This window comes from Artemia franciscana, chromosome 18 (assembly GCF_032884065.1).
Source record: "Artemia franciscana chromosome 18, ASM3288406v1, whole genome shotgun sequence".
In the NCBI taxonomy this organism is placed as follows: Eukaryota; Metazoa; Arthropoda; class Branchiopoda; order Anostraca; family Artemiidae; genus Artemia; species Artemia franciscana.
This window is the reverse complement of record NC_088880.1, coordinates 12543496-12557461: the sequence shown is the minus strand read 5'-3', so window position 1 is coordinate 12557461 and position 13966 is coordinate 12543496. Positions and strand designations below refer to the sequence as shown.

Here is a 13966-nt window from a genome sequence, read left to right as displayed (position 1 = left end):
AAAATAGTGAGGAAAGGGGGGGAGAAACCAAGAGTACATGTTTGTTTCTGATAATACTGCTTGATGAATGTTCTGTGATCCTGGATCAAACAGGGTGCTACTCACCTAATATTTTACTAAAGAGTTGGTCGGGAGAAAAAAGGCGGATGGTTAGAAGTAGCCGTTGGCCCACTTTGGCTCTTTACAAACAGACTGAAAATCCTTTCTAGATTCTTGCTTTATACAATGTGCAGCATTCCTACCTTAAAAAAAAAATCTATAATCTTCAAGGGTTGGGAGGGTGGAGGGGGTAGGAAGGGTCATTTACCAACTTTTACTCCCAGTACCAAGGTTCATAATATTTGCGTGATTTTGGTTCAACCGGGGTATAACATATTTACTTTCTGAAAAAAGGTGGTGGCGGATAAACAGGATGGGGCTCTTAGAGAACCAGGGGACAAATTTGTGTTTCCTATAACAAAGGTTGATTATGCTTACGTAATTCTGCTTCAAAGTAGGTGCAGCATGTATATCTTTCTTCTAAAAAGTTGACCGGGATATAGGAGGGAGGCTAGTCGAAGGGCCAAGGGCCCGCTTCCAGCTTGGTTTCACACCTAGTCAGGACGTGGCTCATTTTTGCAGTGAATCAGGGAGTAGGTTGGTTTAGCGTGTTTTACCCAGTTATTTTTCTTCCAATGTGCATCACAGCAACAAAGTTGTCACCCTTTGAAATTTTCCAAATATTGTTTCTAATGAACGAATTTATTATCAAAACAGGAACCAATTCCTTAGGAACGTATCAGCTCTCCACAGTAATTTGATCTGCATCAAAAAAAAAATTTAATCTGCCTTAATTTAAAGTTTGTTTTTCTTGCTAGTAGCCAACTTCTAAATTTTAGCAAAGAGAACTATTAAATTTTAGGAGACAGCTTGATATCACTCGGCTTCCTCAGTATCAAACCTAGAAAATGGAATAACAAACTCAGCCTAAATCACAAACTGATATTGATTGTAAAGTTGATGATAGCGCTTTTGAATCCACAACACTCCTTTTCTGGATCGCTGAAACTTTCTGTTTATTATTCCAAGTAAATACTTTACCGTTTGCACTAGAGAATCATAGCAGGTAACTACACACATTTAGATGTTAATCTACCTTCAATTTGAAATTGATGCCTGCTTGAATGAGCTTAAACTCAAAAACAGAATCATAGTTAGCAATAGCATTTTATTGGAACAGCTCCAGTGTGTTCTCTCTTACATGAACAATTTAACTTCACATCCAAACACTGCAGGCTTCGGTTCAAGAAAAAACAAGAACATCCTTTTTGGCTCTTGGCTAGAATTATTCACATCTTCCCAAGATGTAATGCCATATCCATCAATCTGCCTGGATGTCCATGGTTCATGTAAAAACCATAGAGAAAAAAACTATATCCCTTTCTCACAATACACAGAAATCGGAAAAATAAAAACTCCAAGCGTTACTCCTGCAAAAGAATTACGCCCGAGTATAAACGTCGATTTCTCGATTTCTCAGGGATCGAAACAATCCCTGTCAATCTGGTTTCTATTGAGGCGACTGGACTTTCTTCAGAGTAGTATCAAAATTAACCTTTTTTTACAGATACGTTTTGAAAATGTGAAACTCTAACTGTGAAAAAAGCATGCGTTTTGGACTGTCTCTGGCTGGATTAAGCGCCCGGTACCTGGTTGAGGTCAAAACATACGACTGAAACGACTAAAAAACGCCCTTCTACAGGGGGCACAAGACCTCTCCTCTTTGGGACTTTCAATGTTGTTCAATAACAAGAAATCTTCATAAAAAATTTCTCTTACATATAGACCGTGAAATGACCGTAAAATTACCTTTCACAGTCATCATTAGAGCCAACTCATTGGAACGATTATGCCAATATTTGTTTCATTACATACAATGAACTTGTATAAAAGTTATCTTTTGCAAACTACCAATACTACTAATAGTAATTTGCTGCAGCACGAGGCCACCTGAGGTTAACAAAGCAGCGCATGCTGCCCTTCCACCGTATTTAGTTCAGGTTTCACTATTAAACCGTCCTAAAGCTCCAATTACCTCTAAATTCTTTTATTAGACGTCTTGTGCTTTTTCTTGGTCTCAAATTGATGGCCAAGAAGCACAATCTTTGTAACATAATAATGACAACAATTTATTTTTAACCCACTATAAACAACAAGAAAAAATGGAGGAATAAATTACAAGAAACAGAGACCAAAATAAAATAAAAACAATCGACTAAAACAGAAACAAGGAACAAGACCATGAAATGGCTGAAACCTTGAAATAGCAGACTCGGACATCTCCTCACCCAAGAGGAAAGAGGACCAGCTTTCCAGTTATATTTCAAGCATTAAAATTCTGTACAATTTTTCTAATTTTATACAATGGTGGCAAATAAAGTAAAAATCTTAAATACCAAAAATAGGCCGAGCGGGAAGCTTTTATATCTCTTTCAAGGAAAAATTGATACAGTGTCGTCCTTAATCCGGAAAGATGGCCTACCTATCTTAACCTTTCTTCCATTATAGCCTTAGAAAGCGGGATCGAACGTCATTCGTTGTATAGCTTATGTTCTAATACACGGTCAGTCAAAGTAAGACCTAAAATTGTTATTTCGGTGTCATTATTAATTTTAGAGGCAAAATTTTGCACAAAGTGCTTTGATGTACTAATAAGAATGTTTGCTAAATTAACTAAAAATATTTATTAGAGAAAATCACACATAAAATAGGACTAGAAAGACACGGAAAAAATTTAGTAATTAAAGGTGATTCACATTTACTACATGAGAAAAAGTTAAAAGAAATATTGGTAATTCATAAGACAAAATAAAAAATTCAAGTTTAAAAATAGCGAAGTGAGCAAAGTACAAGAATCACAAACACAAGTCAATGAGCTTAAGGTAGGTTTCTATACATTTTACTGAACTTTCCAAAAATACACGATTTGATTAGTTTCTATACATACCATTCGGATAAAGCGATGAACAGAGCAAATGAAGTTACATCGCTGTCGTATAGTTGTTACCGTGAATGTACAATATACCTTTTTTTTCCTTCTATTTAGTCAGCGTTGCCAGTCAACTTTTTCAGTTTAATGTAAGGTTTGAATAGATTAGGTTGGGTTTTTAACCAATCTATGAGATTTATAACCTAATTTAATCTAACCTAACCTTAACTTTTACTATCATAGCTTACAAAAGACTAAAAAAGCTGATTCGCAAACCTAGTTGAATACATGCAGAGAAATAGGAATTTTGGTTATTGACCAGTAAATGTCGACATAAACCAGATTTCTGACATTGACGGTAACATAGCGAATAAAAACCCAGAATGTATTCAAATTCAAGCTCAAAGCCTGTTTTTAGAGGTATTACCCATCATATTCGATTGTTCTAGCCAATCGTTTAAAGAATGACCCGATTTTCTATTTTTTTTTAGGGACAAACAAAGCATAACAGTTTAAAAAGAAATATAAATGCAAAAATGCACAGGACACGCAGTTTTGGTAACAGTCAAAGAATTATAAAGGCTCATAATACACATTTTTAAAATTATTCTATATACTTATTCTTTGAAAATAGGTTCGATTTCCAGAATAATGAAAATTGCGGCTCTTGCCTAAAAATGTTTATGTATTCGTGTTTTTTTTTTCTTTTGAAGCCCAGAATCTAACAAATTTATGTCCATCATTTCGAAAAGGCATATGGAAAAACGTAGCTAACAATTAATCATACTTAAAGTATCTGAACTTGGCGTGGATTTTAAAAGAAGCTGAGTTTTATTCCTCTCTAACCATGAATAAACTAGTTATTAAAACCATTAATCATTAATTTTAATTAAATATTAAAGTAATTTTTGCTAAAAAATGACTTTTTTTAGAAATATGGCAATGAATCGTTTTTGAACGGATATATTTTATTTTTCTAATTTGAAAGTTGTCTATATTTAAACAAAATGTGATAAAAACAGAAATACAATAATTATTCCCATACTAGTACCCATGAACAGAACACAATATGTTTTCGAATTAACCGCGAGACAGTACTGAACTTACTTTACAACATGTCTCCGAAACGATAACAACAGTTAAATTTTTTTTCCAGAGCAATCTTTATAGACTATGAACTTCATGTCCAGAAGGTTACCAGCTTCACAAAGAAAGATACTACCACCATCTCAAGAAGTTGATTGTTTGGCGCCGATGAAAAAACAAAACAAGTAATCTGATTAATCTTAATCACAATCTCACGAATTCATTTAAAAAGAACTGTGACTGCAAACAGCATTGCAGAGCACCTTTGAGGAGTGAGGTTCCTATAAGGAAACTAGAGCCTAGTTAAGAAACAGTATTGATGTTCATGGCATTTGAGTCAGGATTAAATGAATATATACAGATAACTTATACGGTACATATATTTAGATTTTACAATTAACCTTATGACTTTGTTCGGTACAGCTAGATGCCATTAATCGTTTTTTTTCGTGTTCAGAGACAAACTTGAGTTACCTGTCATATCAGTTTCCTACACTCTTTGGTCTGCAATTAAATATTGCACAGAAAAAAAAAATTTAGGAATATTTTTTAGAAATAGGATGCAACATTTAGAGTAGATAAACTACTATTATTCCTTTTCCTTTCTCAAACCATAAATCTGTAGTTTTATTTCACTTTAAACTTATTGGAAAACCGAAGTAAAGTAACAACAGTAACAGAAGAATTCATGGAATTGAATCTGGGTTTAGTCAAGGCGTATTTTGACGAATTTTTTACCCTCGATAATCTAATTTATACTCGAAAACATTACGAAGGTCTAAGTTGTTTCATCCTAAATTTACTAGAAAAAAAGAAGTCAAAAATCCATGTTTTCCACCCCCCCCCTCCTAAAAAAGTTCTCGACTGTTAAACATACACACACACTAAATACAGTTAAATAGAAAATCCTGAACTGTTTAAATAGTATTTTAAAAAAAAATCCCAAAAATATTTGGTAATTTGATTTGGTCATTGTTGTAAATTCTAACAATGTTTTCAGAAATGAAAAACAAATAAAAAACTCATCCTTTAAAAATATAAAGCTTTTCCCTTATTCTTCTTACCAAGAAAAAAAAAGATTACATGAAACAAATACTTTAAACCCATACTTTACAAAATTAGGAATATAGTTGTATATAAGGAATATAGTTGTATATAAGATTTTTGTTCTAGCTGTCATAGATAAATACAACAACTTTTCCTTGAAAATAAAATAAAAAAAGACAAAAAAAAGGAAAGTTTTTCAGGTTGTTCAATCTTCATCAGTGTCCTGGTTACGTCCAAGAGGTCTTTCAAGTTGATCCTTTAGTTGAAGTATATGGTCAACAGGATGTGGACGTCCATCTTCTCCCACATGACAAGGCTTAACAATACCACTCCTAAAATCAATTATATATAATAAGAATAATTTTTAAAAAAGATATATTAACATAAAATATACTCAATTCGGTAAAGCGGAATCCATCAAATATAATATTCCAAACAGTGGCGGTTCGGGCCTCTCTTGTGCTCAGGACAATATCTTTATTAGTAACCCCATCCCCTATTTCTCAAAAATATATTTAGACCAGATATTAGCACAATTTCCATTTATTAACATAATTATTTTCAGCTTATTGATTATTAGATTATTCGAATTAAATTTTTTATTTAAATAATTTAATTGTTTAATATTTATTAATCATTTTAATTTAATTATTATTAATGAAATGTTTTTAATTTTTAGTTTATTTTTGTTTTATTGATTAATTAATAATGTATTATTAACTGCGCCCTCCACTTTATTGTAATAAAAATACAATTTCAAAAATTACAAAATGATTACTGTCAGATTATTTACGTGAAATTTTGCACCCCTAAATTTTCTGGGCCCGGGGCTAGTGCCCCATCTGTTCCATCCCTAAAACCGCTTCTGAGTGGCGTAGCCAAATCGGCAGTTGAAGATCTAAACTCTATATTTCCTTGACTGAAACTTATATATAAATACAAAGTTTCTGGCAGTGTTACTTTTAATTACAATCATGGCTATAAGCTGTTTTTCGGTGCATTTCTTAAAAAAAAAAATCGCGTGCTGACTAATGGTCCGCTTTACGCAGGTACCGATCCCCTTCGCCCGGGAGTGCAATGCTTGGTTGGGGTAAATCATCCGGCACTTGCCGTGTTTTCTCCCAAATTTCTCCAGGTACCCATTTACAGCTAGGTCCACTCTGAAAAAGCTTACTGAGTCACACCATTGACCCCCGTTCAAAACCAAATAACCAGCAATAACTGGGTTTGGGCTCTTGTCCTCAGGATTTCAAGTCTAGTGCGCTAACCACTCGGATAGGACGGCTCCGAACGTTTCTAGGACATCTAGAAACACTCATTTAGTTCTTGAGGAGTAGCAATTCTTCACTTCACAGAAGAAGTAGTAGCTGCGACAATGAAAGTAGGCAAGGATGAGATAGGATTAGAAGAATAAAACGCAGAGGCAGTGCTAGTGCTGTGCATGACGTTCTACACCAAGTTATTATTGATGTTTTATATATGCTAAAAGTCGTTTATGAAATTGTTGAATATTAGTATAGCTTCTTCTGAACTATATTGTGACCTGTGTTTATTCATATTGAGTAAAGAGGCTATACTTGTATATTGAACAGGCTATACTTTTAGATGTACTTTGTAATAGGAAACACTATTATTTTTGTATCGCCAAGTATATCAGTATAACCAATTACATAGCTAAGTACAGAGTGACGGCTATAGTCACTAAGTATAGAGTGACAGCTATACTTGCTAAGCTTTTTCATCACGTTCTAACGCTTTGAAGACTAGTTGTATTACGGCGAAACACCATTACTTTCGTAGCAAGGACATTATCTCATCATTATCTGCTCCTCAACAAGTTTCGTTAAGATTCATCAGCTCCTTCTGTTAAATTTCCTACAAGAATTTAGGGCCCTCTCAATACCTTGGGTGGAATAGGCATGAGATCCCAGACGGCAGAACTAAAAGAGCGACAGAAGTGCGAGCTATAGAGAAGTAAAAAGAGAATGCCCGTAAGCAGAAGGAAACTCTTTTAAAGCTATTTTCAAGCGTAAACAATAGAGAGCACGAGCCATGGGCTACTCTTTATGAACGAAGTGATTCAGTTTTCACTCTGAGTCTATCATTAAAGAGTTATTTGAGTGGCTTGGCTATAACCTCAAGATGGATGAAGATCGTACCACATAGATAAGTAAGAGGAAAATATGTTGAAGATACATTCCTCAACAACACCAAGCTTAGAAACCACGAGCCAAGCGTTTCTCTTAATGAACGTTGTAGTTCAATTTAGTACTTGCAACCTCAGAGAGCGATTTCAGTGGTTTAGACATGTACTTAAGATAGATGAAGGCTGCATCCCATAGAGTTTTTCTAAAAGAGAGGACAGACTTCCCAGGTTAGGTTGGAGAAAGGGGGGCGAAGTCAGTTCCATATTTCTGAGGTTTTTTCGAAGAAGGTCAAAGCAACAGATTTGAACAGTATGGACTAGGAAAGTGTTCAGCAGCCAGTCAGCCTCGATTGAATGAACATTGGCATGAGTTTCCAATAATGCCATTTACTAATGACATATTTTAGAACTTTTGGAACTTCTTTTTAGAAATTCTCAAAACGTTTTTAGAACTTTTTGTATCTCGTCAAACCCAAAACTTACAACAATTTTTAATATGTGACATTTGGGGCACAAAGGATACCTCACAGAAGGCCGTATCAATAAGGGTGGGGCAGGGTTCAACCCCCCACCTCTATGTTTTTACGGACTCGTAAAAATGTGGCAAAAATATGTATAAATAAATTTTTAATTCGTTTTGAGAAGTATTCTCTTTGTTTTGACCCCTTCCCCCCAAAAAAAATCATGGATATACCCTTGCCTCAGAGTAGTTACAAGTAAAAGAAATTGGAAAATGGTGGGTTCAATTTCAAAAAATTGAACGAAATGGGAAACTTACCAAAACGTTCCCACGCAAAGTTCTATTGCCGGGATTGCTGGGAGAGATCATGAAAAAAAGAAAGAAAAAAGACGCGAAACCAAAAGAGAATGGCGGATGGTCGTCCACCGAACCCACCGTAAACCAAGCCAGAGTAAGGCGTCACGCACAATAAACATTATCAACATACGTTTCTAACATGACCCAGGGACATTAAACCAGGGGGATATAAACCAATCAATTAAAGAAGAACAACGAAAAAGAAGAGAAAAGACGAAGGAATAACTTTTGGCAACATTGAAGGTACCAAACGAATGACACTTATAGCTTTCTGAGGCAGTGGATTCCAAACAGTATGAAAGGTATTCAGAGGACTGAAGTCCTATCTGACTGATTCTGTGAATGAATATTTTATTTCCTCATATACTTGATTAATGTATTAGGAAATCGGGAATCGTTGCTGGGGGTCGTATATTTGGTTAATTTTTATTTTCCAACCTTTGTTAGCCTTCTGAATTGCATAGGATCCTCAGACTGAAAGTTTACTTTTGCTAAAAACGAAAATATTTTCCGACAAATGCTTGATTTATTAACTTGGTGAATAGAATAGCTGTTTTAACTTCGAAACATTTCAAATTTATTTAAAAATACAAGAATTTGGGACTTTGTCAAAAGTTGAGTACCATAATGAGCATAGTATCAACGAATCGATATTTCCTTAGCTGATGAACTAAGCTTGACCGAAGTTCTGCTGAACTGATAGAGTTTGACTGATTCACATTTCAATGGCAAATCTGACAAAATCCAATTTTCGAATTTAGACATTTTAGTCTTGAACCACTTATTTTTATTAGGTAATAAAAATTTCTTTAAGGATTACATAAGATTTACATTACATAGGATAACATAAATTTAAGGAATACATAAGAACAAATTGACGATCTGATACTTTTATTGGAAGCTATATGACTGAGTTAGTTTTAAATTCTGTTTAAGTACAAAATCAACATCAATATTATCGAAATCATCAACTGCAAGTCTTTCGTGTAAAGATTGGTGTATTAAAACCAAAACCGCCAATAAATATTTTCTTTTTAGTTTTTTGTACTATTTGTTTTCTAAACTTTATGGAGCTGGCTTCCAAACAGTTCATACAGGAAATAGATAGCACTGAGTTATCTGCAATAGAAATTATCCATCATCTCTATGGCTGGAAATGCAGGGAAACAAAAACGAAAAAAACAAAACACATAAGGTAAAAACAAAAATGACAAGCAGCCATCCTCCACTAACCGACCTTCGAGAACCAAGTTGGAGATAAGTACTAGGCGCAATAAACAATTAATTAGTTAAATAGAGTCACTCGTTTGGTACCTTTAGAAATATTACTAGAACATTTTTAATTTCTAGATATTTCAACCTTTTTGAATATTTTATCCATTTCATCTATTCTTCCCCAATTTATCAATAGTGCATTATAACAACAATTTAACAATAAATTATTTATTAATAGTTACCACAGAAGAGTAGCTACGAGACTCGGTTAGATGAAAAGGTGACTAAACATGAAAAGGTGACGTTGGGTAATGAAAAGATTGATCAGGCAGCTTCACTTACCTTAGTAGTATTATTAGTAAAGCAGGTGGGAGCAGTGAACAGGTTAAAAACAGAATAGCTAAGGCTCAGGGTATTTTTTCACAGTTAAACAAAGTTTGGAAGAATAGGAAGATAAGTCTGCAAACCAAGATTAGAATATTGGAAGCTACAGTGATGACAGTGGTCAAATATGGCTCTGAAGCATGGGCGCTCCCAAAAGCGGACGAAAAGTTACTAGATGTTTTCCCGAGAAACTGCCTACGGATTGTTCTGGGTACCCGGCTGACTGACCGTATTTCAAACAGTAGGTTACACGAAAATGTGGTTCAATCCCACTATATAGGGCTATAATGAAAGAAAGGTTGAGATGGCTAGGCCACGTTCTGCGGATGAAGGATGACAGATTACCGAAGATTGTCCTTTTTGGCCAACCGTCTGGGGCTCCATGGAAATCAGGTCGTCCTCCTTTGGGGTGGGAGGATGTCATAAATAAAGATTGAAAGGAAATGGAAACTTCCTGGGAGGGTGTAAAGAGGGAGGCCTTGAATAGATTAGGTTGGAGGAGGAGCGTGCGTAGCTGTGTTGGCCTCAGGCAGCTTGGTGCTGCAGTGAGTAATTAGTAGAAGTAATAGTAGTAGACTCCAAATTGGTACATTGCCCAAGGCTACGCGTGAACTAACTATTTATGATACCCTTAGAAAAGTTAGTAGTGCATATGGAAGGCTTGACCTGAATAAGACAAGTATTAATCGTCATATTCTAGCCTGTTTATATAATCTATTTTTTCTGCCACATTTTGTATATATATCTCCGTTTTGGAAATGTTTCACTCAGACAGATAAGAAAAAGCTGCGTATGATTTATTTTAAGTATGCTAAGTATTTTCGTGGGCTACCACTGTAGACCAGTACCCAGCATTTGATTAAAAGATTTGGTCAGATAGATCCAGATGTTACTGTCCCTATGAGGGTAAATGATTTTCAAAATATGTTCCAGACTCTAGATCACCATTTGGTGATTCTTCAGAAGACGTTTTTAAATTAGAAATCATGTTTAATAGTTGAACGTTGAGTGTATTCAATCTGTTTTATATATTTTTGTTAAACTGTATTTTGCTACTTTTTTATTTTTTTATTTTCTTTTTATTTATTTTTATTTTTTTTATTATTTTATTCCTACTCTGCCCCCTATTGTATTCGTACAGTTTTGGAAGGCAATCAATCTATATCATATCGTATCTTAAACAGAATTTTGTATAGGATTTCTGGCAAATTTCTCCGGTGTACAATTTCCTTTGACAAGTTAACCCCCTGAAACCTCCCTCCCCATGAAAATATCCCCCGTGAAAAAAAACAAGAGAAAATTTGTCTTCCCACCCTGAAATGTATGTATGAATCCCAATAGCAAAAACTGTATGTAAACAATGGGAAATTTCAGTTACTTAAAGACCTTTCCTCTTGGGTGGTGGGGGCGATCATGTTATATCCGAAGGCGTATTCATTCGGCTTTTCAGCTATGATGAACAAAATGGTTACCTCAAAATTCTAATCGGACGATTTTCAGAAAAAAGGAGCGAGGGAGAGGGCCTAGTTACCCTCTAATCTTTTTGGTCACTTAAAAAGCCACGTTTGATTTCTGTTTGAATGAGATCTCTCACGATATTCTAGGACCACTTGTTCGATGCGATCACCCCTGAAAAAAAAACGCATCCGTGACCTTTCTTCTGGCAAAAACAACAGCAAAATTCCATATTTTTGGAGATAAAAGCTGGAAACCTCTACAATAGGGTTCTCTGAAATGCTGGATCTGATGGTGTGATATTCATTGAGCTTCTATGACTTTTGGAGGGTGTTTCCTCCTGTTTTTGAAAATCCTCAGCAAATTTCTCAGGTTCGTAGCCTTTAATGGATAAAACTAAACTGAATGAAACTTATATATTTGAAATCAGTTAAATAAGCCGATTCTTTTGAAATGTATATTATGGCATCAAAATTCTATTTTTTAGAGTTTCGTTTACTATTGAGACCGGTCGCTTCTTATTTACAGTTTGCTACCACGAACTGTTCGATCCATTTACGAAAAAAGATTTTAAATATTAAGTTTCAGATAATTTCTCACCTTTGCAATCTGTCAATTAAATTAACCAGGTTCATGGCTTCGTATTCTTTTTGCTCTTCACTCATGCCTTCCATAGGGTTTGGATGGGGCTTTTCAACGCAACCCGTGATTGGATTTACTCTGGAAGGAAAGAAAAGAATGACATCCAAACCTCTAAATGACTCATAAATAGAAGCCCCAACCAGTCTTCTCAACTGTAAGTTACTATTTCAATATACACTAGCGGACCAAAAAAAAGAGCTCTAATACAGAAAAGTCCTAGATCACTTATAAAAGATACAGAACTTCAATATTTCACCTAAAAACGCTATATACTTTGTATATGAATAAATGTTATTTACTAGACTGATTCTACTATTTTCTTCGTAATGAAAACCCGATGGCTAGGAGAAATCTTTCATAGCGTCGTAAGGAAATATTTAACAGCTTAGGAGATTCCGGAAGCATGGTCACAAGTAGGACAACCCATGGTTGGAGTTGATTCTATCACTCTGAAGACAAAATCTAATCGAAATGCTTGATCCAGCAGCTTTTCGATGTCGATTTGGTATTAACATGTATTACTTCGAAATTTGGTTTCTTCGAAATTTGGAAAACTAGCTTTTTTAAAAAAAATTTTTTGGTTGAAAAATTTGTATCTCCGACTATTTTTTTTGTACTCATGCTGCATATCACATAAAAGCTTGAAAAGCTATCATATAAAAAAAACTTGCATACTGTGCAAATCATATATATGTCGTCATCAGGAAGTAAGACAGCAGTTTTATTATAAAATGTTTACCAACTGTTTTGCTGGGCTCACCAAGTACTAAAGATAAGTTCGTGCGAGCCAATGAGAAGTACGGAACAGACTGAGTACCAGCACTGTCTTCTAAACGTAAAACAATACGAACCAGGACTAAATGGCCCAGGTGATGTCATGAAATTTTACTTCAATTATCTGCTCTCACTCTGGGTAGCACAGTGAGGCTTTCTTACGGCTTTGCCCTAATCTATGTCATCCCGATTGTTTGACCCTGTAAATGCAGACAGAATTCAGTTCCAGTGAGGGTCCAGTGCAGCCAGAGCAGGAAGCCGACTAAGGAAAAGGTAATTCACTAGTAACTTTATGCATGTTTAATGAGTAGATATGTGGCCATAGGTTCCCTAATTTATTGAAGAAAAGGATGAGGGGCTAACATGAAAATCACGTGAATACAATTTTTAGATTAGCCCTGAAAATAAAAGAAATACATTTCCACGTTAGAGTATATAATTATTGTAAAAGGTTGCACAATTCTTATTTAAAGGCACGTTGGCTGACTTGAATTTGTTGACAGATAAGAAACTAAAGTTCCAAGAAAGTAAAACTTTCTTTGTGAATAAAGATTAAAATGCCAATGCCAATCTTAAAAAATGTCAATAATAGAGCAGAACTAAATGCCAAAACAAGCAAGCATTGTGTCCATTTCGAACTTAACACTGAATATGGCTTAGATAAGTCGGAAAGTTGTCGGTACTACTGTAAAAAAAAGCCTTTTAGGAAGGTACACATTGCCAAACTATGACGCATGAAAAAGCTGTTAATTTTCTACCTCTGACCCTTCTCTACTGGTAAGGCTTGTCAAATTTGATGCACACCAGCTTTTTATCCATCTCGAGTGCGAAAAATCAAAATTTGTAAAGAGCTTTTATCTCCAAGATATCGTATATTGGCAAAATGGTTCCCAAGAATTGATCCTATTTATAAGCCGTTTTTTAAAAAGTTTTTTATTCGTCTCATTTTCACATAATATTGCAATATTATGCAATCAGAAATGAAATCTTGATATTACCTTCCACGATCTTAATTTGGTCAGTGCGCACATTAATTATATTTATCCAACACAAGAACTTTTCTAAGTTTTTTCGACGTCTGTTTTCTGGGGCCGGGGCGGAGATAAGAGCTTAAAGGAACCCGTTCCAGGGCATTGGTTTAAGATTTATATCCTTTCCCGAATATTTTATTCAGATAGCATAACATATTACTGAGTTAGCAATGAAAAGAGGATACTTATAAGTCAGTTTGAGAGTTACGGCCATTTTTCTGATTTTATAATAGATGCTTATCTGTAATTCAGAGGCGTTCCCCATTATTCAAATAAAACAGAAGTGTATAGATATTTCAATGAAGAGTAAAACCATTAACGGGTAAAAAAACTCAAATATTTTAGCTTCACGTCCTTCACGCCTTTATCAGCAAATTTTATTTTTAGCGATAAGGCATCTG

At 34.8% G+C, this 13966-nt stretch overlaps 1 protein-coding gene across 1 annotated transcript in view; it reads right to left on the bottom strand.

Annotated features, from left to right (window-relative positions):
* Window positions 1–2708: 2708 nt before the first annotated feature.
* LOC136038629 (synembryn-A-like) overlaps window positions 2709–13966 on the bottom strand; it is a 148265-nt gene continuing 137007 nt past the window's right edge. The window contains exons 10-11 of the mRNA XM_065721865.1: window positions 11719–11838; window positions 2709–5433 (exon numbers count right to left, since the gene is read on the bottom strand). Of these exons, the coding sequence (XP_065577937.1) occupies window positions 5307–5433; window positions 11719–11838 (247 nt within the window). The 3' untranslated portion in view covers window positions 2709–5306. The remainder of the gene's footprint in view (window positions 5434–11718; window positions 11839–13966) is intronic.